At 42.5% G+C, this 24,474-nt stretch overlaps 4 protein-coding genes across 4 annotated transcripts; 2 read left to right on the forward strand and 2 right to left on the reverse strand.

Moving 5' to 3' along the window:
* Window positions 1–6,857: 6,857 nt before the first annotated feature.
* Window positions 6,858–10,192, reverse strand: Rtel1 (Regulator of telomere elongation helicase 1). The gene is made up of 3 exons (XM_065229380.1): window positions 9,075–10,192; window positions 8,028–9,007; window positions 6,858–7,965 (listed from the first exon to the last, which is right to left on the reverse strand). Exons 1-3 carry the CDS (start codon window positions 10,152–10,154, stop codon window positions 6,984–6,986), a joined length of 3,042 nt encoding a protein of 1,013 aa, XP_065085452.1. The 5' UTR covers window positions 10,155–10,192; the 3' UTR covers window positions 6,858–6,983.
* Window positions 10,193–18,516: 8,324 nt separating this feature from the next.
* LOC135707538 (uncharacterized) lies at window positions 18,517–19,324 on the forward strand. The gene has a single exon (XM_065229381.1). It carries the CDS (start codon window positions 18,568–18,570, stop codon window positions 18,997–18,999), a length of 432 nt encoding a protein of 143 aa, XP_065085453.1. The 5' UTR covers window positions 18,517–18,567; the 3' UTR covers window positions 19,000–19,324.
* Window positions 19,325–19,449: 125 nt separating this feature from the next.
* On the forward strand, window positions 19,450–21,372 carry LOC135707541 (uncharacterized). The gene is made up of 4 exons (XM_065229384.1): window positions 19,450–19,567; window positions 19,621–20,793; window positions 20,858–21,001; window positions 21,068–21,372. Exons 1-4 carry the CDS (start codon window positions 19,502–19,504, stop codon window positions 21,293–21,295), a joined length of 1,611 nt encoding a protein of 536 aa, XP_065085456.1. The 5' UTR covers window positions 19,450–19,501; the 3' UTR covers window positions 21,296–21,372.
* Window positions 21,334–23,272, reverse strand: mst (misato mitochondrial distribution and morphology regulator). The gene is made up of 2 exons (XM_065229383.1): window positions 21,657–23,272; window positions 21,334–21,592 (listed from the first exon to the last, which is right to left on the reverse strand). The coding sequence occupies exons 1-2, from the start codon at window positions 23,137–23,139 to the stop codon at window positions 21,384–21,386; spliced, it is 1,692 nt and encodes a 563-aa protein (XP_065085455.1). The 5' UTR covers window positions 23,140–23,272; the 3' UTR covers window positions 21,334–21,383.
* Window positions 23,273–24,474: the final 1,202 nt, after the last annotated feature.

Below are 24,474 nucleotides of genomic sequence, written 5' to 3' on the forward strand. Positions count from 1 at the left end.
TCGTCTATTATAATTGAATCGAATTTAACCTCGCATTTTGGTACTGAGGCAGCTCTTGCTTCAACTATAGAAGTAGTCAGAGATTCAAGAGCATAATTAATTTCATCTTTGGTTTGCAAAGGAATGTTTGGATCGAAGTTATATTCCATAAATGTTCGATACTGCTCCCAATCAGCTCTATGGTAATTGAAAGTAGAGCTGTTGGGATTACAAATTATTTCTTGGGATATTTCAAAAGTTACTGGAAGGTGATCAGAACCGAAGTCAGCATGGGTAACCAATTGGTTACAAAGTTGACATGAATCAGTTAAGACCAAATCAATAGTGGAGGGATTTCTTGCAGAAGAAAAGCATGTTGGGCTGTTTGGATATTGAATAGTGTAATAACCTGCAGAACAATCATCAAACAGAATATTACCATTGGAATTGCTTTGAGCATTATTCCATGAGCGGTGTTTTGCATTAAAATCACCAATAATGAAGAATTTAGACCTATGACGGGTAAGTTTCTGGAGGTCACCCTTGAGAAAATTCTTTTGCTGGCCTACGCATTGGAATGGCAAATAGGCAGCTATAAACGTAAGTTGTCCAAATTTTGTTTCAACAGAAACTCCCAAAGTTTCAAAAACTTTGGTTTCAAATGAAGAAAGAATTTTATGTTTGATTCGTCTATGAATAATGATGGCAACGCCACCACAGGGTCCATCAAGACGATCATTTCTATAAATCAAGTAATTTGCGTCCTTCTTAACCTTATGGGCAGGTTTAAGGAACGTTTCAGTTATAACGGCAATATGCACGTTATGAACTATCAAAAAGTTAAATAGCTCGTCTACATTATCTTTAAGAGATCGAGCATTCCAATTTACAATATTTAATGCTTTAAAATCCATTACTGAATTTTAAAGTCATGACAATATTATTTGCAAATTTTACTCCAGTTTGAATAGCATCAAACATGGAGTTAGATTTAAGCATATCAGAAATCATGTCAATTAATGAATTCTGTAAAAATTTCATTTTGGGGGCAGTAATGCTTCCTAAGTCAAAATTGTCAAAATTTCCGTTAGAACGTTGGTTAGTATTTTGATTTCTACCCGCTGCAATAGCAGCATAGGTAGCTCCATTAACTCGCTGAACATTGTTAGCAGCGAGGGGACTAGGTACAGATGAAACATTTGAAGCAGGGGAGATATTTGTACCTACGGGTACGAATGTAGAATTTGTTCCTCGCTGACCGTTGTTAACAGCAGAGGAATTTGTACCTGGTCGGAAACGTGGAGCGTTTCCTACCTGACGGTTAGAACGAGATTGTAGGATCGCTTTGCGAGTCTTACATTCCCAAAAATTGGATTTGTGGTTTTCACCACAATTTGAACATTTAAATTTCTTAGGATCTTCCTTCACAGGACAGTCGTCCTTTGCGTGAGAGGAATCACCACAATTCATGCATTTAGCTGGCATGTAGCAATTTTTAGTTCCGTGACCCCATCCCTGGCACTTACGGCACTGGGTGAGGTTTTGGAAATTTCCTCCAGTCTTCCTGAAGTGTTCCCACTTCACTCGGACATGGAGCATAAGGCTAGCTTTTTCTAAGGCCTTTTTCATTTTGATTACTTGGAGTGGCACAACTCCAAGTAATTTTGCCAGTTCATCTTTGATCTGATCCAGGGATTCACCACTGGGCAGTCCTTTCATGACAACCTTGAACACACGTTCAGTTTTGGTGTCGTAAGTAAAAAATTTGTGCTTCTTCTCAGTAAGATACTTGAGAAGACATTTAAATCCGTCCAAGGTTTCAGCCAATACACGGCATTCACCCCGACGTCCAATTTGTAGTGAAAACTTAACTTTCACGAAATTCAAAAGTTCCATGCAAAGAGCATGGAAATCGGTAGTGGTTATCACAATAGGGGGAATCTTTTCCTTCTTGGCATTAAGCCGGGAAAGTTTACTAGAATTTTTCTTGGATGATGGATCATTCTCATCATCCGTGAGCAAATCAAATTGATTACTCAAATTAATTTCATCAGAAGGGGGGTCAAGAGTTTGCCCCTTTCTTTTGCGTTTAGGCGCCATGGCGGCAGTAAATTTTTATCCAAATCGACTTCCAAGCAGATTACTATAAGAATCTGAAGGATCGAAGAGGAATTTTCCAAATCGATATCCAAGAAGGATTACCTCGGGTAGGGTCCAAACAAGGATCGAAGAGGAATAAAGTTGAACAAGGTAGAAAATTTTTACAGGTTGAGCACTGAAAAGTGCTGTTTAGATTTGTTGTAGCTTTAGGTAGTAGTAACACTTCCTTCAGCAAAAAGCAAATAGATCCGCACGGCAAGAGAGCACGATGCGGACTCTTGATAAAAAAAAAGCCCCTTCTTTTGAGCTTAGCCATTTCATGATTAATCCACCCAGCAAGTACATGAAAAATTTACTTTTTTTGTTTGTCGAGATAGCAAAATGGTGTCTAGAGCAAAGTTTTAGACAATATCAAAACAAACATTTTTGCTCAAGACGTCAACCCTCTATCTCTTATGTTTACAGAGATATGTTATTTTTTGGTAAGAGCCTTATGAAAATCAATTTTTTCCTAATAACTTTTCAGGAAGCAATTTTTTGACATTAGTATTTTGTCACTGTTTCTTATGACTTCCGTAAAGCTGACCACCGTAGCATCATAGATGTATTGTCTAGCATGGTATGGGAGAACATCCTTAATCCAGATGACGTTGAGGCTGCAGCGCAAACCTTTTCACATGTCTTGGCATGACACGTCCCGAAAAGAACTCACCACAAAGTGTTTCACCATCCCTGGCGAGAGACGAGAGAGCTACGTAGGTTGAAGTTTATCAAGAGAGCAGCATTGAGAAGATTTACGAAGCATCGCACGCTTCCTCTGAAACTACATTATGTGAGGCTGAATCACATGTACCAGCGAGTCAGTCGTGAATGCTTTTCAAATTTCCAACGAGGCATCCAGCGCAAACTTAAGCTACACCCGAAATCCTTTTGGAACTACGTGAACGAGCAACGCAGGGAATCCGGCCTCCCATCGTCTATGGAATTCAACGGAGAAGTTGCTGCCACCGTTCAGGATATATGCCACCTTTGTTCCGAAAAGTTTGTCAGTGTATTCACTAATGAGACACTAACTGACGACCCTATTAACCTGGCTGCCAGGAACGTTCCAGTTAACGATCAAACGCTGGGTGCAATTGATGTTAATGCAGAAATGATTTCTAAGGCCGCGACTCTGCTCAAGTCATCCTTCAATCCTGGACCTGATGGAGTTCCATCTGTATTTTTGAAGAGACATATTGCTGATTGTACGACTTTTCCCCGAAAACCAGTCCCCCGAAAACCAGTCCCCCGAAAACCAGTCCCCCGAAAACACTTTCCCCGGAAAACATTTCCCCGAATGTAACTTTTCCCCGAAAAACATTTCCCCGATTGGAACAGTTCCCCGAAAATAATTTCCCCGAATGTACCATTTCCCCGAATCTGCAAATCTTCGCTGGTTAACTACTTGTTCCGAACAATACCACAATAAACATATTAATGTGTGTCGAATAAAGACAACAGGTCGTATGAATAAAAGCGTTTACTTTACTTTTCTTACGGGAAAGTAAAGTAAACTCTTTTTATTCATACGGCCCAATAGTTTGACTTTCGTTAAAACAAAATGTAAAGGTCAAGATCCATAAATCGGTGTAATCGGTGTAATCCGGTTCTTTAACATTCCCCAGAAAACTATTCCCCAGAATGCACCATTCCCCAGAGAAAAAACCCGAATTTATCCACCTATGGTGTGATTCTTACTTATTCAAGTTTATTTATTTTATTGTCATTATCAGTGACCAAGCCCCCCACCCCCGTGTCATCCAGTGACGCTACGCCACTGCCTGGGGGTACCCGGAATATATCCGGGTGTAGTCTATTTGGTGAGGCTACCAATCACCTTATCATCGTATTTTAATGTGATTTAATGGGTTTTAATTCAATTCATATTCAAGCAACTTCCCCGGGGTACCCGGAACATGTCCAAGTGTGTCCAATGTGGTCTGGAACACTTAACACGACTTGCATTGATCTTATTTTTGAATTCTGTAGTAATTTGATGTGTCGCATGATGGTTTTGATACGTTTTCCGTTAAATCCAGCGTGAAGGCCCATATTCACCGGATCTTATTCCGGCCATATCTCCGGAACCGGTTCACCGATTCCAAAACCGTTCAATAGCGTTCAATGGGACCCCAAGACCTATCATTTGGCGCCGAGTTTGTCCAAATCGGTTGAGCGGTTGCTGAGAAACGTGAGCGCATTTATTTCGTTACATACACACACACATACACACGTACACACACACTCACAGACATGTTCCGATCTCGTCGAGCTGAGTCGAATGGTATATGACACTCGGCCGTCCGGACCTCGGATCGATAGTCGGTTTTTCAAGTGATATCTATACCCTTCTTTGTAAGAAGGGTAAAAAACATTCCCCAGAAAAGATGATGAAATTAGTAATTTTTACTTTTCTTTTTTTTTTACTATTGATAATACACTATGTTTACTTTTAAGGAACTATGTATTTATCAATTCCAAACCATTTTTCAACTCTTTATAAAATGACAACCTTCAAGTTGTCGAGCACTTCGTTCATCATTTAATAAGTCAAAGGGTCTATTATGCAATCCAATTCAACCAGTCGGAAACTGTTAAACCTTATCGAAGAATTGTTCGACCTGAGTTGAAGAATTTCTCGTGATGGATTAAAAAATCGGTGCATGGAACGTTGAACTACCGATTACAAATTTATAGCATTATTCCACTCGTTATTATCCCAAATGGTCATTACCCCGAATCCCTTACAAAAAGCTATTGATTATATATTTTCTTTATTTATTAAAAGAAGGGGATATTCCCTTCTTTTTATCATACATCCAATGAATTAATTATTTTCTCTTTTAAATATTCAAAGAAGGGAGTATTCCCTTCTTTATCGTTTGTCCAAAGAATTAATTATTTCCTTTTCTTATATTTTCAAAGAAGGGAATATTTCCTCCTTTATCATATATTTAACGAATTAATGATGTTCTCTTATATATATTCAAAGAAGGAAATACTCCCTTCTTTAACGTATATCCAAATAATTAATTCTTTCTTTTTGTTATATTTTCAAAGAAGGCAATATTCTCTTGTTTTTCATATTGTTTACATATTTAAAGTAGGGAATATTCCCTTCTTTATCATATATTTAACGAATTAATTATGTTCTCTTTTAAATATTAAAAGAAGAGCATATTCCCTTCTTTATCGTATATCGCGGTATATTATATATATTTACAAAGTTTTTCTAGCGAAGTCTTCATTATGAAATTATTCGATAGGAACCATTTTGTTCGTGCACTTAACACACTGGTCAAACAAATACGAATGCAAGGTTTTAACGAAGGCCGTCGCCAAATGTCATAACAAGTCATAGGGGCTTATTACGGATGTCACTTGTCGTCACGGTGAAGTGATTCCCATTTGATTTGTACGGTAATCACGGCTCTTATTCTGAGTATCACTTGCTTATCAGCGTGTAGTGACACCCGTAATAAGGCCCATAACCACAAACTTTATCTGGGGTGTGGAACGACTTTGTACTGTTTATCAATATTCAGCAGAGATATTTTTCTGAATTTCATATAGATAAGTTGTAACAAACCCTAGGATCATATTTAAATAGATCGTACAGTGTAAATTGTATCTTTCGGGGAAATAGTTTTCGGGAAAACGTTCCTTTCGGGGAACTGGTTCGTTCGGGGAATCGTATTTCGGGGAAAAGTCGTACAATCCATATTGCTAGCTTGTTAATTCCGCTTCTTCGCCTGTTCCGAATGTCTCTCTCAGGTGCGCACATGTTTCCCGTCCACAAAAAAGGAAGGAAACGAGCTGTGGATAAATATCGAGGAATTACATCGTTAAGTGCCGTTTCGAAGCTATTCGAGCTAGTGATTATGGAACCGTTGCTGTCCCATTGCAAGCAGTATTTGAGTGCTGATCAACATGGGTTTACTGTCGGCCGCTCTACAACCACCAATCTGCTGTTTCTCACATCGTATAGAACCAAAAGCATGTTATTTATTCAGACCTATCCGCAGCATTCGACAAGTTGAACCATGCTATTGCGATTGCTAAACTCGGCAGGCTCGGTGTATGCCGTCATCTTCTGAGTTGGTTTCGATCATATCTTACCGGTTGGCAACTAAAGGTTGCCATAGGAGATTGTAGATCAGCTTGCTTCTTCGCCACATCGGACCGTTATTTTTTATACTGTACTTCAACGACGTGCATCTGGTCACCGAAGCTCCTCGGTTATCATATGCAGATGACCTCAAAACCTTCCTACGAATTTGCTCCATTGCTGACTGTCACTTTCTTCAACGTCAACTGGCCTTGTGTTTCACATCACGAAAAAACAAACAATCGCAGCTTACTCTATGACCGGCACACTGAGACAAAAGTTGACCAAAGATTGGTGTGCGGAGTGAACTACCCCTTGGTTGTGGGTATTTTTAGTAGATCTTTGCCTGCTCCGTCTGATTGCTCTAAGATCCCCATTTGTTTACATGTATCTAGTTTCGCCCTAACTATGCACCAATTAAAAATCTTATACGTTTTGGAATAAACGGTTACATTCAGCTCTACCAATCTCATTCCCGGACAAGTAACCAATGACCCAAGTTTGTGATGAAGTGACTTTAATAATAATATAAACAATGTTGACCGATTCTTGACAGTACTCGTCGAAGGTGCAATGTGGCAATTTCGGATAACACCAAAAACCACCTCAACTAGAAAAAAATTAACATTACCGACTTTATTAGAACAGTCAATCACACGCTTCAAATGGCAGCATAATTAATCATCGGCCTAGCAATGACACGAATACCTACCAACGTTTATCAAAACAGTCTGTATCACAATTTAAGCACTCATCATTGTCCACACACCTCCTTGATCTTGGCGTGGAACTGTGCCTCATGCTCACCCTTCACAAATCGCTGCATCGCTCGCAGCAGATAGTACAGCTCAGGTCGATCAAACGCATCCAACAGTCCGGCGATCAACCTGTCGAAATCCCGGTCGTTCTTGTAGTTGGTCAGGGCAGTCAGAAACGATTTGTACTTGGCCATACAGATGGAGGACTTGATCACCTTTAGCAGTTCCACGCGATCCTCCGGAGCCCGCCGGTTTGGATCATCCTTGCTTTCACCTCCGTCGCCGGCGTCGTCGTCGTCATCCGTGCTGGTGAGGTTGATGGTTTGCTGGGGAATCAGTACCAGTTTGCGTTTCTTCTGCGTCGTTGGTGGCTGACTGAACCCCACGACGGGAGGGGATAAAGATGTTTCGGTGGATCGTTCCCGCTTGTGGATGGTTACCTGGGACGAGCTGGGCATTGAGTACGTGGTCATGTCATTAAAATCTATCGTCTGAACTTGGGTGTTCAGTCGGCTGAGGAAATTTTGCGGAACGTCCGACGAGCTTTGGCCGTGTTTTTGCTGATAGTCGGATAGTTTGAACGTCGAGACTTGATTGGAGTTTTCGATCCGAACAAAGTTGTTCCGGATGTCCTCGAGTTTCCGTTTGATGTCGGGGTTTACGACCAACGCCCCTGGAATGGTGAATTCCGGTACGGGTGCCGGTTCTTGTACGAGTTGAATGATGTTTCGGGACAGTTTGGACTGGGGAAGAGATTTTTCAGCGTTGCGGAAGAACCGCGATAGCTCTCCGATAATAGGACCAAAGTTTTGGTGCTGACTTTGGTTCAGATGGCGCTGAATCCACGCGGATAATTGCGACTTTTGGCGATGATTGTGGAACCGATTGTCGCACAGCAGAATTGCACCGTAGTCGTTTTTGTGACGGATTACACGGCCGACGGCTTGATTAACTGCGCGGGCTGCTTCCAGCGAATACCTAACGGAAAAGAGAATCGACTTATGATAAGCTTGATAGGAAATTATTTCAAATAAACTTACCACTCGTCACCGGAAATGATGTCGTTTTCCTTGGTTCGGACTTCTTGGAGGTACTTTTTCTTAAGAATCACCCGGGCGTCCTTCAGTGGTGGAAACGGCAAACCGGTGATGATCACGGCCCGTCCATTCATGTCGGCAAAGTCCAACCCCTCGGATACTTTCCCCCGACAAACGGCCATAAAGACTGCACCCTTGCCATCGGGATCGTTAATTCGCTGATAATACTCGGTCATTGTGTTGAGAAACTGCTCCTTTCCGCGTGCTTCCACAAAGATCGGTTTGGTCCGACTGATTTGACCCCAAATGCCAGTCTCCTGCCACGATTCCTGACACTTGTGCAGCAGCGGATAGGACGGGAAGAATACCAGTAATCCTCCGGGAATGATGGGACAAAACGATAGAATCGTTCGACCCAAGCTCTGAATGTACTTCGGATTGTCTCGATTGCCGTAGCTCGAGTTGAGGCTCTCTTTGTCCGGCCCTTGACCTACAATCTTAACGCACACCTGACTACCATCGATAATGTGCGGGTTCTCCAGTCTCACTGCTATCGGAATGTCCAATTCACTGATGAGGGGCTTCAGTGGAGCTAAAGTGCCGCTGGTTAGAATTATGCTTCTGGCGTTTCTACCCAGTAGCTGTCGCATGCCGAAGCCCGGATTGAAGCACCAGAAACTCAACACCTTGGCATTGGCCTTGACCGACGGAACCAGCTGCTTTGTTGCCGTCCATCCATCCGCTTGCTTCACATTCCCTCTGTTTTTCCGTTGTTCTTCGATTTCGATGTGCACCTTGTAGCACTTATCGATCGAAGCACGGTACTCCGGTCCACTACCAGCGAAAATGATCGACAACACGTCCGCTAGGATCTGCAATCCACCTCCACGTCTAACAAAATTATTCTTCTCGGTGATGGTGGCAATGTATTGAATGATGTTATCCAGCAGTTGCGCGATGATGTGGTAATTGCCCTCCTTGATCTAAAAAAAAAGCAAAACCATTCAAATCAAAATCCTAACCACTCCAATCCCTGACTCCCCCACATACATTGGCCTTCTCGAATATGTCGAAAATGTACGTCCCAGCAAACGTATTCCCACCCTGGGAAAACATTACCGGAATGTCGTCCACCGTCTTCTCCAGCTGCAGCAACATCTCCTTGAGCAGTGCAAGATCGTCGATGGTGAAATCCTTCTTCGATTCGTCATCCTCCGGAATGGCCACCGAGTTATCCATCACCTTCATAATCGAAGTCACATCATCAATGCACAGCGCAATGTCTGAGGACTTGATCTGCGTTGATGCCGATTCCTCGCACATCTTCTCCACATTGTGCGCCTCGTCCAGAATGATGATCGTATTGGAAATCTCTAAATTGTTCGCCTTTCGTGCCTTCGGATCCAGTAGATAATTGTACGGCATAAACAGAATGTCCGCACTCTCGATCAACTCCTTCGATAGGAAGAAAGGACAGGCCCGCACCTTCGTGCCCACCTTCACCAGATCCTCGATGTCCGTGATAGCATGCCCCACAACCTCGGGTCTTTCCTTACAACTCTCCACCCGACTGTAGAATGAGCACGTCCTCGACTGGACCTTCGCCTTACACAGATTAGTCTTGACTGAATTCCCATCCTCCTTCGATACCTCCGGATGGATACAAAGCTGATCTCGCGAACCCAGCACCACACCCTTCATAAAACTGTAGCTCGTATTCTTCATCTCCTGCATCACCTGTGTCAGCTGAGAATGCGTCCGCGATGCGTACACAATCTTCGGAACGCCCCACTTTGCTCCCTCCGCACCACTTCCTTCGTTCAACTTGTCCAACATTTGGTCCATCTCCGATCCCTCTCCACCAAGCTTCTTCCGCTGGACCATTTCAAACTCCTTCAAATCAGTAATATTTGTCTTCATATTAGCCTGAACCTGGGCCTTCTTGTGAAGCACCCACGCTAGCGAGGAACATAACAGGCTGAGCGTTTTTCCGGTACCGGTCGGGGATTCCAGCACACCGTTGGTGCTATTCTGCAGACACTCGATCACTCGGGTCATGTAGTCCTGTTGAACCTGGTACGGTTCGAACGGGAAGTTGACCAGAATGCCGTTAATCTGGAACTCCGGCATGGTCACTTTCGCGGCGTTTAATGCAAGTAATTGGACGGCGCGCTCAGGGAACCGACAGGAAAATTCATGGAAAACTGTAAATAAAAACCGGACTTATCTCAACGACGGGCGGGAAAACTGTTCGCACGTTTGACACTTTCTTTTGGGCAATATTTTGGTGGGGGGTAGGAATTTCGAAGACGGTTTACTGAATGCAAGGGGCGAGCAGACGGGGTTGATAGATGTCGTACACCAATGAGGTACAGAGAGAGGTGGCGCAGATCGTGAAATAGAGTTGTATTAGTAAACCAAAAAATCAACATAAACGCAAGTAGTGACGTCACTACTTGCGTGTATTGCGTGTATCGTACAGTGGTTGTGTGAGTGATTGCTTCACCTCGGTAATCCAGCTCATTGGTCGTACACGGGGTTGATAGATGTCACACACTTTCATCTCGATTTTGAAATCAAGGTTTTAAGCAATATAATAACTTAACTGTTTGACACTAAACTGACGAACTGACAGCTCGCTCCCATACAAAGTGACACCGAGGGGCGCTAATAAGGCGATTTTTGCAAATGTAATCGTTCTTATTTAAAATAGTTCCAGTGTACCAAAATTGATGAAAATTTGGGTTTGGGTTCCATTTTTAATGCAGATTAGAAATACTCAGAGGGAGAGATAAGCGGAAGGAATGTTTTGAGCCAAATGAACTGTCAAAATCTGAGCCAATCGAACATTCCCATTAGAATTTTTCTTATGCTTACTAGATTAAATTTGAGAGTATTACAATCGAACAGAAATTCAATCTCCTTTATGTTTCCGTGTGTTTCTCAAATTCAACTAGTTCTTTGAATAAAAAACAAAATTCTAACTCTATTGATTAATTGATTTAAGTTGGTTAATTACTGGCACAAAGAAATGTGCAAAATATTGCGATGTAATCAATTATTAATTTGCACGTAAACCGAATAAAAAGTAACAGTCATGTGAAATGCTAGCTTCTAGCAAAGGTTGCAAGATTATTTAGGTACAAATCCCTGCTGCCGAATTGTGTTTTGTTTTCTCCGCCCATCTCTCCCTCTGAGTATTTCTAATGCAGATTACGAATATGCATTTACCTCAATACCCTTAAAGAACCCAATTGTCTCTCCGCAGAAAACGATGTCTGTATTCGGTATTATTTTGGCGTCTTTGCAGAACAAGATCGCTTGCGTCTTCTTTGAATTAACCACTTCATTCGAGCTCTTAAAATGACGTTTACTACCACTAGAAATTTGAAATAAAACATTATTTTGAGATTTTGACTTCTAGAACCTCGAGAAAAGTAGCCAAGTAGTAGTAGTAGGCAAAAGAGAAAAGAAACCAAAGGCAAGCCACTGCTCGGAAGAGGTCCTGCTGGTACTGCACCAAAATAAACGGCACATGGTGACGAAAGTCAATCCATGTTTACGATCGAGGTACACACGTGTACTGCTCAGCCTTGTGCCGACAACCAAAGCCGCAAGCCCAAGCCTAGTAAGGCAACCGTACGTACAGTACACGAATGCCTGCCGATAAGAATAGACTTTTACGCTTTTACTTTCTCTGCCGCTTCTCCGTTTAAAGGGGCATCATATCATGCAGCGCGCTAGGCATGCACTTGAACCGTGCGTAGAGCGAAGGGCATCTGCTCGATAGGGAAATGAGGATAGAGCGCTAGCCCATTAAAAGGTCGTTAAATACTCGATACGTTTTGGTACGGCCGAGTACTAGAAGAACGATACCTCAATGAGCAAGGGCGCATTTATAGAACCAGCTAGAAGATGTTAGGGAACTTTAAGAAGTACATTGTTTAAGAATTGTAGCGCGGGATGATCACACGCATCGCCCGACTCCCGAAATTAGAAGAAAGGTAATACAATTCGAGACGTAAATAAAACCGTATCGTCACTTAGGCGATGCATGGAAGGCCATAGGACTTGTACGTAGGGACTTGAGCGTATGTGAATTAGACCCTTGCATAGCAGCAAAGCGCACATGCGCACGATGTACCAACGTCTAAGTTCTAGGCCCCAAAACTCCTATATAAAAGGAACATTTTGAAAATAAAGATTCAGTTTTTGTGTTACGTTCATAGGGAACTCATTTCATCCGAAACCTTTTCGGTCTGGCCACAACCCAAGTTGGTAATCTGTTGTGAAAAGGTTAACTCCGGGAGCGTCATACCAATAATCAATACGAAACTAACGATTTTAAATTGGATCACTACTTGACTAGCCTATTGGTCCCAAGCAAACGATTAACGTACCCCATTCTAGTCGAAATTCTAGTACTACGCAGTTTTTGTTTTGATTCGCTATGAAAGTTTGACAGATAAAATGAGGGGTTAGTGGATTTTCCTATGTTTCGAGGGGTGAATCGATTAGCTTGGACCCGATGAGAGTACCAGAGCTGAGCTAAAATGTTGAGCACGTTATATCGGGACCTTCTAGTCTTATAGTTACCTCTATGGTCATACTGCCACCCCTAAGACTGGCATGTAGCGCCGGATAGCTTTTTCTCAGAACCCAATCTTGAGTTTAGCAGAATAACTTTGGATCACTGATCTACAGAGTTACACTAATAGAATTCATCACATTTTTATTGGCGAATTTCCATGTAAAATTCCACATGATTTTCATGTAACCACACATAAACAGAATCCACCTAGAAGCACACATGAAATTTATGAGTTAAATGAATAGTATGTGTGGTTACACATGGCTTTTATGTGTACACAAATTAAGTATGTGTCCGACAAATAGATATTAGATGCTAGATCTTGTCCTGGCAAATTATTCCGCACTACCGGGCACTTCTGTTTCCTTGCCGGTCCACTGATTGATCTAGATGCCGATCACCCCACTCTCGTCGTGTCATTTAGTTTACCTACGCCGTCATCTGAGTGCTACTCTTTGGACTTTCGCCGGGCCGATTATGTTGCATTGAACAATGCGCTTGCAGAAATTGATTGGCAATTTATCGAAACAGCCGCTAGCGTGAATGATGCAGTGGATTTTTTCAGTTCTGCACTGGAAGATGCTATTTTCCGCTTTGTCCCAGCTCGACGACCTCCGCTAAAGCCTGCATTGTGTAACCCACGCCTACACGTGCTAAAACGTCAACGCTCTGCCACCCTCCGAAATTATTGTAACTCTCGCTCGCCGTACTACAAACGGCTCTTCAATTTTGAGAGTCGTAGATATCGAAATTACAATCGTTTTCTCTATAATCGACACGTGAGACGCACGGAAGCGAACCTTCGCACGAATCCGAAAAGTTTTTGGTCGTTTGTCAACTCCAAACGGAAGGAATCCGGGTTGCCTTGTTCCATGTTTCTCGGGAATGACTCGGCTAATAGCGAAAGAGAAAAATGCGACTTGTTTGCTCGTCATTTCAAGCAAGTGTTCCACGATTGCTCCGCTTCGCCAACACAAGTGCTGGACGCTACTGCTGGGATGCCACGTGATGTGTTTAGTTTCGTTATTCCGCGCATTTCAGAAGACATGGTGATAGCCGCAACATGCAAACTGAAGCTCTCGTTCGCCGCCGGACCTGACGGCATTCCGTCATCAGTTCTAAAACGTTGTGTAGCCAATCTCTGCCTTCCACTTGCGAGGCTATTCAATCTCTCGGCACAGCAATGTGGGTTCCCCTACCGCTGGAAACTTTCTTATCTGTTCCCAGTGTACAAAAAAGGAGATAAACGGAATGTCGTAAATTATCGTGGAATCACCTCCCTGTGTGCCTGCTCAAAACTGTTCGAGATTATCATAAATGGTGCACTATTCGCACGCTGCAAAAATTATATCGATACAGAGAAACACGGTTTCTACCCGAAGCGCTCCGTGTCCACGAACCTGGTGCAGTTCACTTCTAACTGTCTGCGATGCATGGATTCAGGATGGCAAGTCGATACTGCGTATATGGATCTAAAAGCTGCATTTGACACGGTGAACCATAATATCTTGCTGGCCAAGCTGGTGATACTTGGCATCTCGTCAACTGCTGTGGATTGCTTCAGATCTTACTTGGTGAATCGCTATGTACATGTCAAGATTGGCGCGTCGGAATCGGATGTTTTCTCAAACAACTCGGGAGTCCCGCAAGGCAGTAACCTAGGACCGCTACTATTTTCGATCTTTTTAAACGATGTCGCCTTGCTGATACCATCAGGATGCCGCGTTTTCTATCAGACGATACGAAAATCTACAAAATTATTAAAAGCCTCTCGGACTGCTGGGATCTCCAGAATATGTTAGGTATTTTTGCTGACTGGTGCTCAAGAAATTTGATGAGTCTAAGCATAGAAAAATGTAACATTATTTCCTATCACCGAAAAATCGAACCAATCATATTTGACTATGTTCTCTACGGACACTGTCTTGCTCGTGTAGAACACATAAAGGATCTCGGCGTTACCTTGGACTGCAGACTCACTTTCAGAATCCACTACAATAACATCATCTCCAGAGTTAATCGACAATTGGGCTTTATTTTCAAAATTGCCGACGAGTTTCGTGACCCGCTATGCCTCAGGTCACTTTACTGCTCGCTTGTGCGATCCTTATTGGAGTCAAGTTTAGTTGTTTGGTGCCCTTTCCATGCTAGCTGGATCACTAGAATTGAATCCGTTCAACGCAAGTTTGTGAGATATGCTCTTCGTTTCCTCAACTGGCGTGACCCAACGAACTTGCCACCGTACGAAGAGCGTTGCCGTCTCCTGGGAATCGAGCCATTAGAGGTGAGACGGACGGTCGCTCAAGCTATTTTCGCTGGAAAGGTGCTTAAGGGTTACATTGACTGTCCAACACTGCTGTCACAACTAAATATGTATGCCCCTGAGAGGTCTCTTCGTCAACGCGACTTTCTGTTTTTGGAACCACGGAGCCGGAATTATACACAACACGAGCCAATTCGAGCAATCAGCCGGCAATTCAACAACTTTTTTATATGTTCGACTTCAATGTATCAGCTGACGTGTTTCGTCATCGACTACTTGGCTTTTCCGTACCGTTGACCGTAACTATTTAGTTTAAGTTTTATTCATTTAGACAATAATTGTCAGATGATTTTTTTAATAAACAATAAACAATAAACAACAATTATGTTTAACAACATTGCAAAAATTCATGTGTGGGACGCATAAAATCAATCAATCTAAATTTTATCAGTGTAGTAATCCAACCTTAAAATTTAATCCGGAAACGTCATACTGCCACCCCTAAGACTGGCATGTAGCACCGGACTCTTTTTAGGTGGAACCTAACTTAAGTAGAACTAATACCCGGTTGTGGCAAATAGCCAGCAATCCGGTTCAAAGGGCCAAAGTTAATCAATCACTTCGCTATATTCCAAGAAGGAAAAAAGTAAGTTCGCAACACCATCCAGCGCAAGTGATCCGATTACCTTCGCATCGGACTTTGCAACCGTTTGTATCGTATTTAAAAACGATCCTCGAAACGGGAACCAAAAAACCCAATCGCAAAAACCTACCATTCCCACCTCTCATCCCGATCCTGAACCCTCCGCGAACAACACAAATCGATTAACGTACCCCATTCTAGTCGAAATTCTACTACTATACACAATGTTTGTTTTGATACGCTATGAAAGTTTGACAGATAAAATGAGGGGTTAGTGGATTTTCCTACACTAATAAAAATTCAATGATTATTTTGATGTGTCTCACATATGATTTTTTGCAATGTGATAAATAAATGATAAATATATAGATATATATGTGTAGGATACATAGTTCTCATGTGTAGACATAAAATTCATATGTAACCACACATACTATTCATTTGACTCATAAATTTCATGTGTACTTCTGAGTGGATTATGTTTATGTGTGGACACAGATAATCATGTGGAATTTTACATGGAAATTCGCCAATAAAAATGTGTCGAATTTTATGAGTGTATGTTTCGAGCGAGGCGATCAACTTCATAAATCAGCTGAATTGTAAATATACACTCAAAAATATTACTAAACAATTTATGATTTAAATTTAATCATTTCATGATTAACGCATGTTTATACATTGATCGGATTACAAAATTATACTAAATCTGAATAACGGCGTTGAATTCGTTCAGAGTTTTCCAAATTACATTGAGAAGTTTCACACGTAATATCAATCACGATGGCACCCACAGTCGCAGTCAAGAAACGGTAAGGATCCGGTAGTAAGTGTTAATTATTCACAGGGAACTGTGAGTCGTGTTGGAAAAACCAAGGAGCTTGAAACAATCAGTCGCGTCTAAATATGTTGGAGGAGTTATAACTGAACGCCTTCCCGATGGCAAATAATAAACATAACATAATAACACCTCTGGGCACAAATTTGAATAGGTGACAATATTTTATTTCGCTTAAAATATTACTGAAAATTCAACAAAATATTTTCCCTCTTGCAAGCGCATCGGTCACGTGGAAATTCGCCAGTCGGACACAGATCATCAGCACCATGGTCCGCAGTTTATTGACTTTGACTCGGAGTTCAACGAGCACTTTATTATAACCATTCTCGATCATCTGGTATTCGTGTCGCTTCTGTACATATTTATTGTAATTTATATCTATGAAAATATATCTTCAGTATTTGAGAATACTTTGTTTACTTTTTTTCTTAATCAGTTACTTGACAAAAACAAAAAAAACGCATCCAAACCAATAAAAAGCTTGTATACATCCTATCAATATCGCGACTTTATACATTTCAGTGTATAAACCATTTTTATACTAAGTACGTATTCTCTCATTTTATACCGATCTATGCGTCGGTCGTGAGATTTGCGATTTAGCGTAGCTTTTATACTATTTAGATTTGAATATTTTCTGAGTGCACACTTCGGAAAATACACAAAAAAAATACGTAAATGCGTACACGCTGAAACTAAAATACCCTGATAAAAATACTCATAAATACCTCGAAAATACGTTGTACACGAAAAATATATTTTATAATGAATTTAATACACTTTAATACAAAAAATACAGAAAACCGAAAAATACATAAATACGAAAAAATACAAAATAAGATTATTTTACCGAAATCTGTGAAATTTTACTGAAATCTCAACAGCTCAACGTTCGGTAAACATGCAGTGCGGTAATTTTTCACAGATTTTCTGTGATTTTTCACAGATATTCGTTGAAGTTACAGGAATACTGTGAAAAATCACCGAACGGTTTACCGAACGTTCAGCTGTTGAGATTTCGGTAAAATAATCTTAGTGTGCTACAAGGCCATAGGGTAAAAGTACAAACATTGACACGCTGCGTCCAACATCGCACCGTTATCGGATAGCACTAGACTTGAGCTAAATTTGCTCTATAGAAACCATCATCAAAATCGTGGATCATAATCAGCTAAATCGATGATCAATCAATGAAATTGCTCTTGGTTTGAAAAAAAACGCGAATAAAGGGTCCCTACACACTAAGATTTTGTTTTCGTGCTCGGTAAATTTTACCGAAATCAGAACAGCTGAACCAAAGAAGAATACTAAGATGAAACAGTCGGAAGAAAAACTTTCTATTTTAGTGTCCTCTTTCACGGTCCCTTTCATCCAATGAATACCCCCCGTATTCATTGGATGAAAGGGACCGTGAAAGAGGACACTAAGGCTCTGAACCATTTGGTGGATTATTTTAACTTTTGGTTAAAATTTGACAGATGGAAAGTTATCGATTAACCCTGCTATCCGAGCATGGTTATTTCTGACAGACAAGAAGTTAAATTTTGACAACTGTGGCTCAAAAACCGGTCGATCGACAGCACGGGGATTTTCGAACATAGAAAATAACTTTCGAAATGTCACTTTTAACCACGAGTTAAATTTAACTCGGCAAATGGTTCACAGCCTAAGGCTGTGAACCATTTGCCGAGTTAAATTTAACTCGTGGTTAAAAGTGACATTTCGAAAGTTATTTTCTATGTTCGAAAATCCCTGTGCTGTCGATCGACCGGTTTTCGAGAAGAACTTAGCCAAGGTTGTCAAAATTTAACTTCTTGTCTGTCAGAAGTAACCACGCTCGGATAGCAGGGTTAATCGATAACTTTCCATCTGTCAAATTTTAACCAAAAGTTAAAATAATGCTCCAAATGGTTCAGAGCCTAAAATAGAAAGTTTTTATTCCGACTGTTTCATCTTAGTATTCTTCTTTGGTTCAGCTAGTACGGGGGGTATGCAAGGTAATTTTGTGGTTTTGCTGCCCCCTCGATAGAGATGAAATATATTATAACTTGATTCAGTTCAAATGGCGGACCCCTTGTTATGACTCACCCCCTAAAAAATGTCAAAACTGGCTTGTAAAAATATAAACATTCAGTTTTCTCCCAGGCAAAAGTGTTCACATTAGCGAAAAGTTTAAAAATTTGCATCCAGTGATTAGCAAAGGCAATGTTTTCCTTCTTCAAAAGCAAGAAACCAAGCCCGGACCACACTCCGGTGGAACCCATTCCGGGACACATCCCCCCGGCTCCCAAGGAGGACGATTTCATTTTCATCGAACGGAAGGGATCCATTCCGTCGCCTTCCTCGTCCGGAGCTAACGAATCACCTTCGCGAGGCGGATTCTATCCCAGCCTACCGGAGGCATCCGGAACGAATCCCGCTACACCAGTGCGTCGACAGCACAGCGAAGACCAGGGCGCTCATCATCATGTGCTGCACGGAGTGCCATTCAAACTTTCGCCCGAACTGGCCAAGGATAGCAACTTGGAAATTACGCAGTACCACGCCAATGAGGTCCTTTCGTTCATCACAAAAACGGCTACCATCCGGCTGGAGTACGATTTCAGCCTCGAGAGAAGTGTGCTGTACGAAGGATAGGCGATAGGGATCTACGCGAAAAGGCTCAACATATACTTCTGTAGGAATGGAGAATTATTGCATCAGCTTTGTGAATTATGCTTTAAATATTTAGGTACAATGCTTGTCGTTACTATTAGCGAATGATTTATATTCTTATCGTATATGTATATTTACAATGACGATTCTGTCGATTGGAAGATGCAACCAATGCCTAATCATCGACTGTGATTGCATGTTGGTTTAAGTTGCACAGTGAAGGACTTGAACAACTAGAACGCTTTAAGAAGCCATACTATATGATTGTCATAAGATATTTCAAATAAACAATACAATATCGATAGTGAATCGGTAGATTGATTGAATCCTTCGATAATTTCCCTATTTCGTTCGATAGAAGATCACTCACTGAATTAGGAAGCGCGCGTGTGCAAGATTTTAGATCATGCGCATTGAACGTCAACCAAAGCCATCAAAACAGACCACCGCAAACTGTCAAGTGTGCAATACAACACAAATAAGGATGGATTGCAGTGGTGCACAGTCGAATAAGGATCCTCAAATAACCATCGACGATCTCCCTAATGAGGTAAACTTGATTTTAATTTGAGTCCTTTAATCTAGAATCAATTTCTCACTAAGGTTTTCGAGCGGATAATTGCCCACCTGAATGTCGAAGACTGCAAAGTTGCATCACTCGTCAACTACAGATGGTTGCAGTTTTCCTTCTCGCGCATAGCCCTCGGGAAGGTGCAACTGGAGATCAACTGTGCCCAACGTTCGCCTCACGACTATTGGAACGTGTTGGAGAAAAGCTCCCGCAGCTATCGTAATCTGGTGCTCAAGTTTGCCGACGATGACGAGGGCTTCCTGCTGAGGGTATTGGACAAGTTCCAGCACAGTTTGGAACGAGTTAGTATCGAACAGGATGCCGAGGCACGATTGCTTCACACGGAAATCTCGTCCACCTATTTCACACGACTGATGCAACAGTTGACTAATGTGAGGCAGCTCACGATCAAGACCATCATTGAACTTTCCGACACCGTCGATGGAGCACAACTGCCACGATTGGAGCGACTAGAAGCGATCTGCTTGTACACACACTGTCTGGAAGGGGATTGGATTGATTGGACGCAAATTTGTCCCAACGTCACATGTGTTGGGGTACCTCTGCAGGATGGCCGCAACGGATTTCCTCACCTTATTCAGCATTTCTCCAATCAGGTTGCAAATTTGTCCATCGACGCACGTTTCCTAGAGCGTGACTCGCTCGACTTTATTGTCCAGGAAGACTTTCCCAAACTGAGAAAATTCCGCTTACTCTACCCAATCAACAGTCCATCAACAGGAAGCCTCATCAAATCGTTCATCGGCCATTGCCCACACCTGACGGAAATCAGTTTGTTCAGCAATACGATCAGCCAGGAAACTCTAGAAACGCTGGCCGAGCATTGCCCGCAGTTGAGCGTCGTAAGTCTCGATACGAATGAGGCCCCACCGACGATCTTCTCCATTCTGTCGAAACTACCCCGACTGAGGCAGCTGATACTGCACAAACTGACCGTCGAACCATCTATGGTCACCTCCTCGAGCGGGTGCTTTCCTTCGCTGCGCCAGTTGACGTGTCTATCGATTCGTATCAACTGCCCGGAAGCGTTTTTCATGCAGCTGCATAAGAAGATGCCCCGGTTGACCGTGCTGGAGCTGTTGGACCGGTTCCGCTTTGGGATTAGCAATTTCAATCAGAACGGGGTCGTGGCTGCCCTCTGCAGCAATATGCCGAATGTACAGCGGCTTGCGCTGGTGGATTGGGTAAGACAGGTGTTTGGTTTCATGGGTCTTCCATGATGTTTACCGCGGGATTTGTTCTTTGCAGGCCATCCTGGATCTGTCGGTCTTGGAGAAACTCAACCTGCTCGAAAATCTTGCTGAATTGAGACTGAAGTGCATCGGCCTAAATCCGAACAAGACCCTTCCTCGCTGTGCAAGCTTGAGGAAATTGGTTCTCGATGTTGACACGGTACGCATGGGGGTTTAATAGCGCTCAAGCTTCTTTGACAAAATTTGATCATAACTGCACTTCCAGCTCAAACCAACGGATGTCATCCCTCCCGTGAGCCGACCGGCATTGGCGGAAATAATCTCCAATGGATTCCCGGAGCTAACGAGCCTAGAACTGCGCAGACAACTCCTGGACAGAACCAAAGCCTCCGAACAGGAGATAGCGACCCTCCAATCGACCCTGCCCGGTTGTGTATTTTATCGCAAAACTCGCCTCCAAATGGCGGACAAAGACTACACAGCTTTGTTCTAATTTTGCATATAGGGATTTCTCTATCAAAAGATTTAAACTTCTTCCCGCGCGAGGTGTAAAGCATCAAGTCTATATGTCAGTAGTTAATCTAAAGTTCATAGTTATCTTCGTACAGTTCCTTGAAATTTAACAATCGCTCCAAGCTCTCTTTGTACTCCTCCTGCTCGAGGCCACTTTCAGCGAAGCGAGGAATTTTTTCGATTTTGATTCGACTTACCTCCCGGTGTAGACTTTCCAAGGTATCCGAAAGATCCCCAGATGACTGAATGGTCGCGAGCGTAGGCGTCGAAATTACTTCTGTGGAAAAAAGAATTAAAGCTCGATTAACCGATCCAAAAAACCCTTGTTTGACGACCCTTACTCTGCTTCACTCCGAGATCGAACTCGCCCAGGAACCCGTCGTAACCGACACGCGTTTGCAGTATCTCATTGGGGAACGGCGTCCGCAGGTCCATCGGTGCACTGCAGGCCGTCACGTGCGACATGCTGGCATGCAGCTGACATTGGTAGTAGAACTGCAGCATCTCGCTAACCGAATCGCACCGATAGGCTGCCATGCGCTGCTGCCGTTGGGCGGACTTTGCCGTTGGAGGCCGTTTCAGTTTGCTCCTAGGGATACCACGGACTGCAACCGATTGGAACAGATACTTTGTCCCAACTGCAACATTTGGCGTCAGCTGAGTGTGGAGTTTCTGTTCGTTCTGATCCAGGAAGTCGATGAGGTCTTCGGTGTTGTTCAATCCGAATGGCATCGCTAACCCCGCGGCGCCCATTTTACGCCCGTAGGGAGTGACGTCAGTGCAAAGACTAGGTAGGTAGTTGCCAGTGGCCGGATTCTTCATTCGGTATCGAAGGGAAACCGTATCCAGGAATGTTGCCAACAAGGCCGATGTGTGGTACAAATTTGATTCCTCGTAAGACACGTGTGGAAAAGTTCTTGGCTGATCCAAAGCTCGCCAACAACGGCCCATTGTGGACAGAGGCACAAACAGCGAGCATGATTCCACTAGATTCGAAAAACATAGCGCCGTATTGACAATCCGCACCGAGCCACTCATAATTTCATCGGCATTTTTAAAATTCAACATCTTCGGCGGTATCAGTGGGAATGCTAAACCCGCCTTCCCATACTCATCTTGCAAATGCTCCAAACACTTCGCACCGATACCCGCAAATCCATCCACGCAATCGAACAACGTTTGAAATCCCTGACAACCGTCGCACTCCTCCACGTACTGCCGTATTCGATCCGTAGCATCATCCTGGAAGTCATAATTTTGCCACAACTCCATCCCATTCGTTATCGTGTCAAACAAATTCTCCTCCTTCGAATGACTGTACTCATTAACCATATTAATACTCCTCGGATGAAATCGCGAATAGCTAAAATCTACCCAATCTTCAACCGTTTCCTTGAAGTTGTAATCCTTCTCTTCCTCATCCTCCTCGTCAGCGATCTGTTGCAAATCCCGTTGATATTCACATTTGACGGCCGGTTCCTTCTTGATAACTTCCACCTTACTCGCCTCCCAGCCAATTTCTTTCGCCACTTCCTCTTCGCCGGCAACATCTTGTGCACTATTGTGACCGCCTCCGCCGCCGTACAATTCACCCTCTTCCGGCATGAATTTCAACGTGCCCTTCAGATCCAGCAGCAGCAGCCGCGGTGTGTAGGTCGTTTGTCGGGTCAGCGTTTTACCCTCCCGATACAGGACATCGTGATCGATCTCGGACGGGTCGGCATTCGGATCGTAGTTGAACGAGGCTTCCTGGATGTTCCACCAGTGCGTTCCGACGTAGTTTGCGTAGTTTCCCAGCTGCAATGTCAGGATTTCGCGGGCCATTTTTCACGCAGATCACTCGGGGAATGTAGCAACGGTAAGGAATAGCGGGGAAATCTTGAAAATCACTAGATTTTACATAGAAAATTAAACGGAACTTTCTCACAGGCTGCTTCCATATAAACGATATAAACAAATGCACGCGCTGTTTTGGGATTTTTTTTACTGCGCGAACCTGAGCGGATCCAAACTTTTTTGACGGATATAAAACTCCCCGACTACACACAAAACTGGAAAACCTTCATATTTTGGGTTTATGGCTATGCTCGAACATTGAAAAGGACCACTTTGTCGAGCAGTTTTGGTGAGGATCGATCATCGAGGAATATTTCAAGCACAACTTTTCAACAAGACGTAGTAGCCGAGGTAGTAGCATTTGATAGGAAATTAGAAACATTGGATAGCAATGTCCACATGAGGTTATTAAATCCTATTTAAAAGTTAATACTTTTATTTTATCTGTTTCTGCTATTACTTGGATATGATGTTTAAGAGAATTATGAAAAATGTAGAGTTTTCGCAACACGGACAAGACTTTTGATAAAACAAAATGATACACCTTTTCCTTATGTATCACACGAGGTATCACATCTTGATTGTTTCATACAATCACGCAGAAAAAACTATCGTCGTAACAAAAATATTTAAGCTAAATTTAAATGTAAACTCAGTTTGTTCTGGCCACAAATATAAATTAGGTTGATTTCAAACGTATTCCATGTTTGAAGTCATGTGAAATCAATGTTTAAAATAAAAATAATGTTACGTTTATTTCAAAAATATTCGTGTTGAAAATAAACGTATTTATTTTTGTTTGGTTTCCCTAATAAAAATTGTATGGTTAATTTGCTTAACGACGTGTTCTGGGTATCATCCAAACCATTTGTGGAATAGTTCAATGATTTGGGTTATCGTTCGTTTATGGTTATTTTTTATTAGGGTTGACAGCTATGCATACATACATATTTTGGAGTTATTTTAGTAGTTGAGTGCAGGGTAAAGCAAAATAAAACGGTTTACAAAGAAATGGGCAGGCATCTTAATTCCTGCTCTGTTTCGGGTGCGATTAAGGGTGACCTGTGGGTATTGGGGTCCTGGTCCGGGATGCGAGGACCCGTCGGGGTGTGTGTCCGGGAGTTCCATTTCAGTGGAACCGGTGCAAATTTGTGTTATTAGCGTCGTTTTGCCGTTTCTGCCTCGGTTTCTGCCACTGGTCCTCATACCGGTTTATTTCCGTGTGCGATATCGGAGGAGGATCCGGAATGGATTCGAAATGGATGACCGTTTTCTGTTGAGGTTGAGCAAAGCTGGGGCAACTTTTTCCGAATGTAACAAGAA

The sequence above is a fragment of the Ochlerotatus camptorhynchus genome, unplaced genomic scaffold (genome assembly GCF_037179485.1).
Source record: "Ochlerotatus camptorhynchus isolate MF236.1 unplaced genomic scaffold, CSIRO-AGI_Acam_v1.1 ptg000313l, whole genome shotgun sequence".
Taxonomy (NCBI): domain Eukaryota; kingdom Metazoa; phylum Arthropoda; class Insecta; order Diptera; family Culicidae; genus Ochlerotatus; species Ochlerotatus camptorhynchus.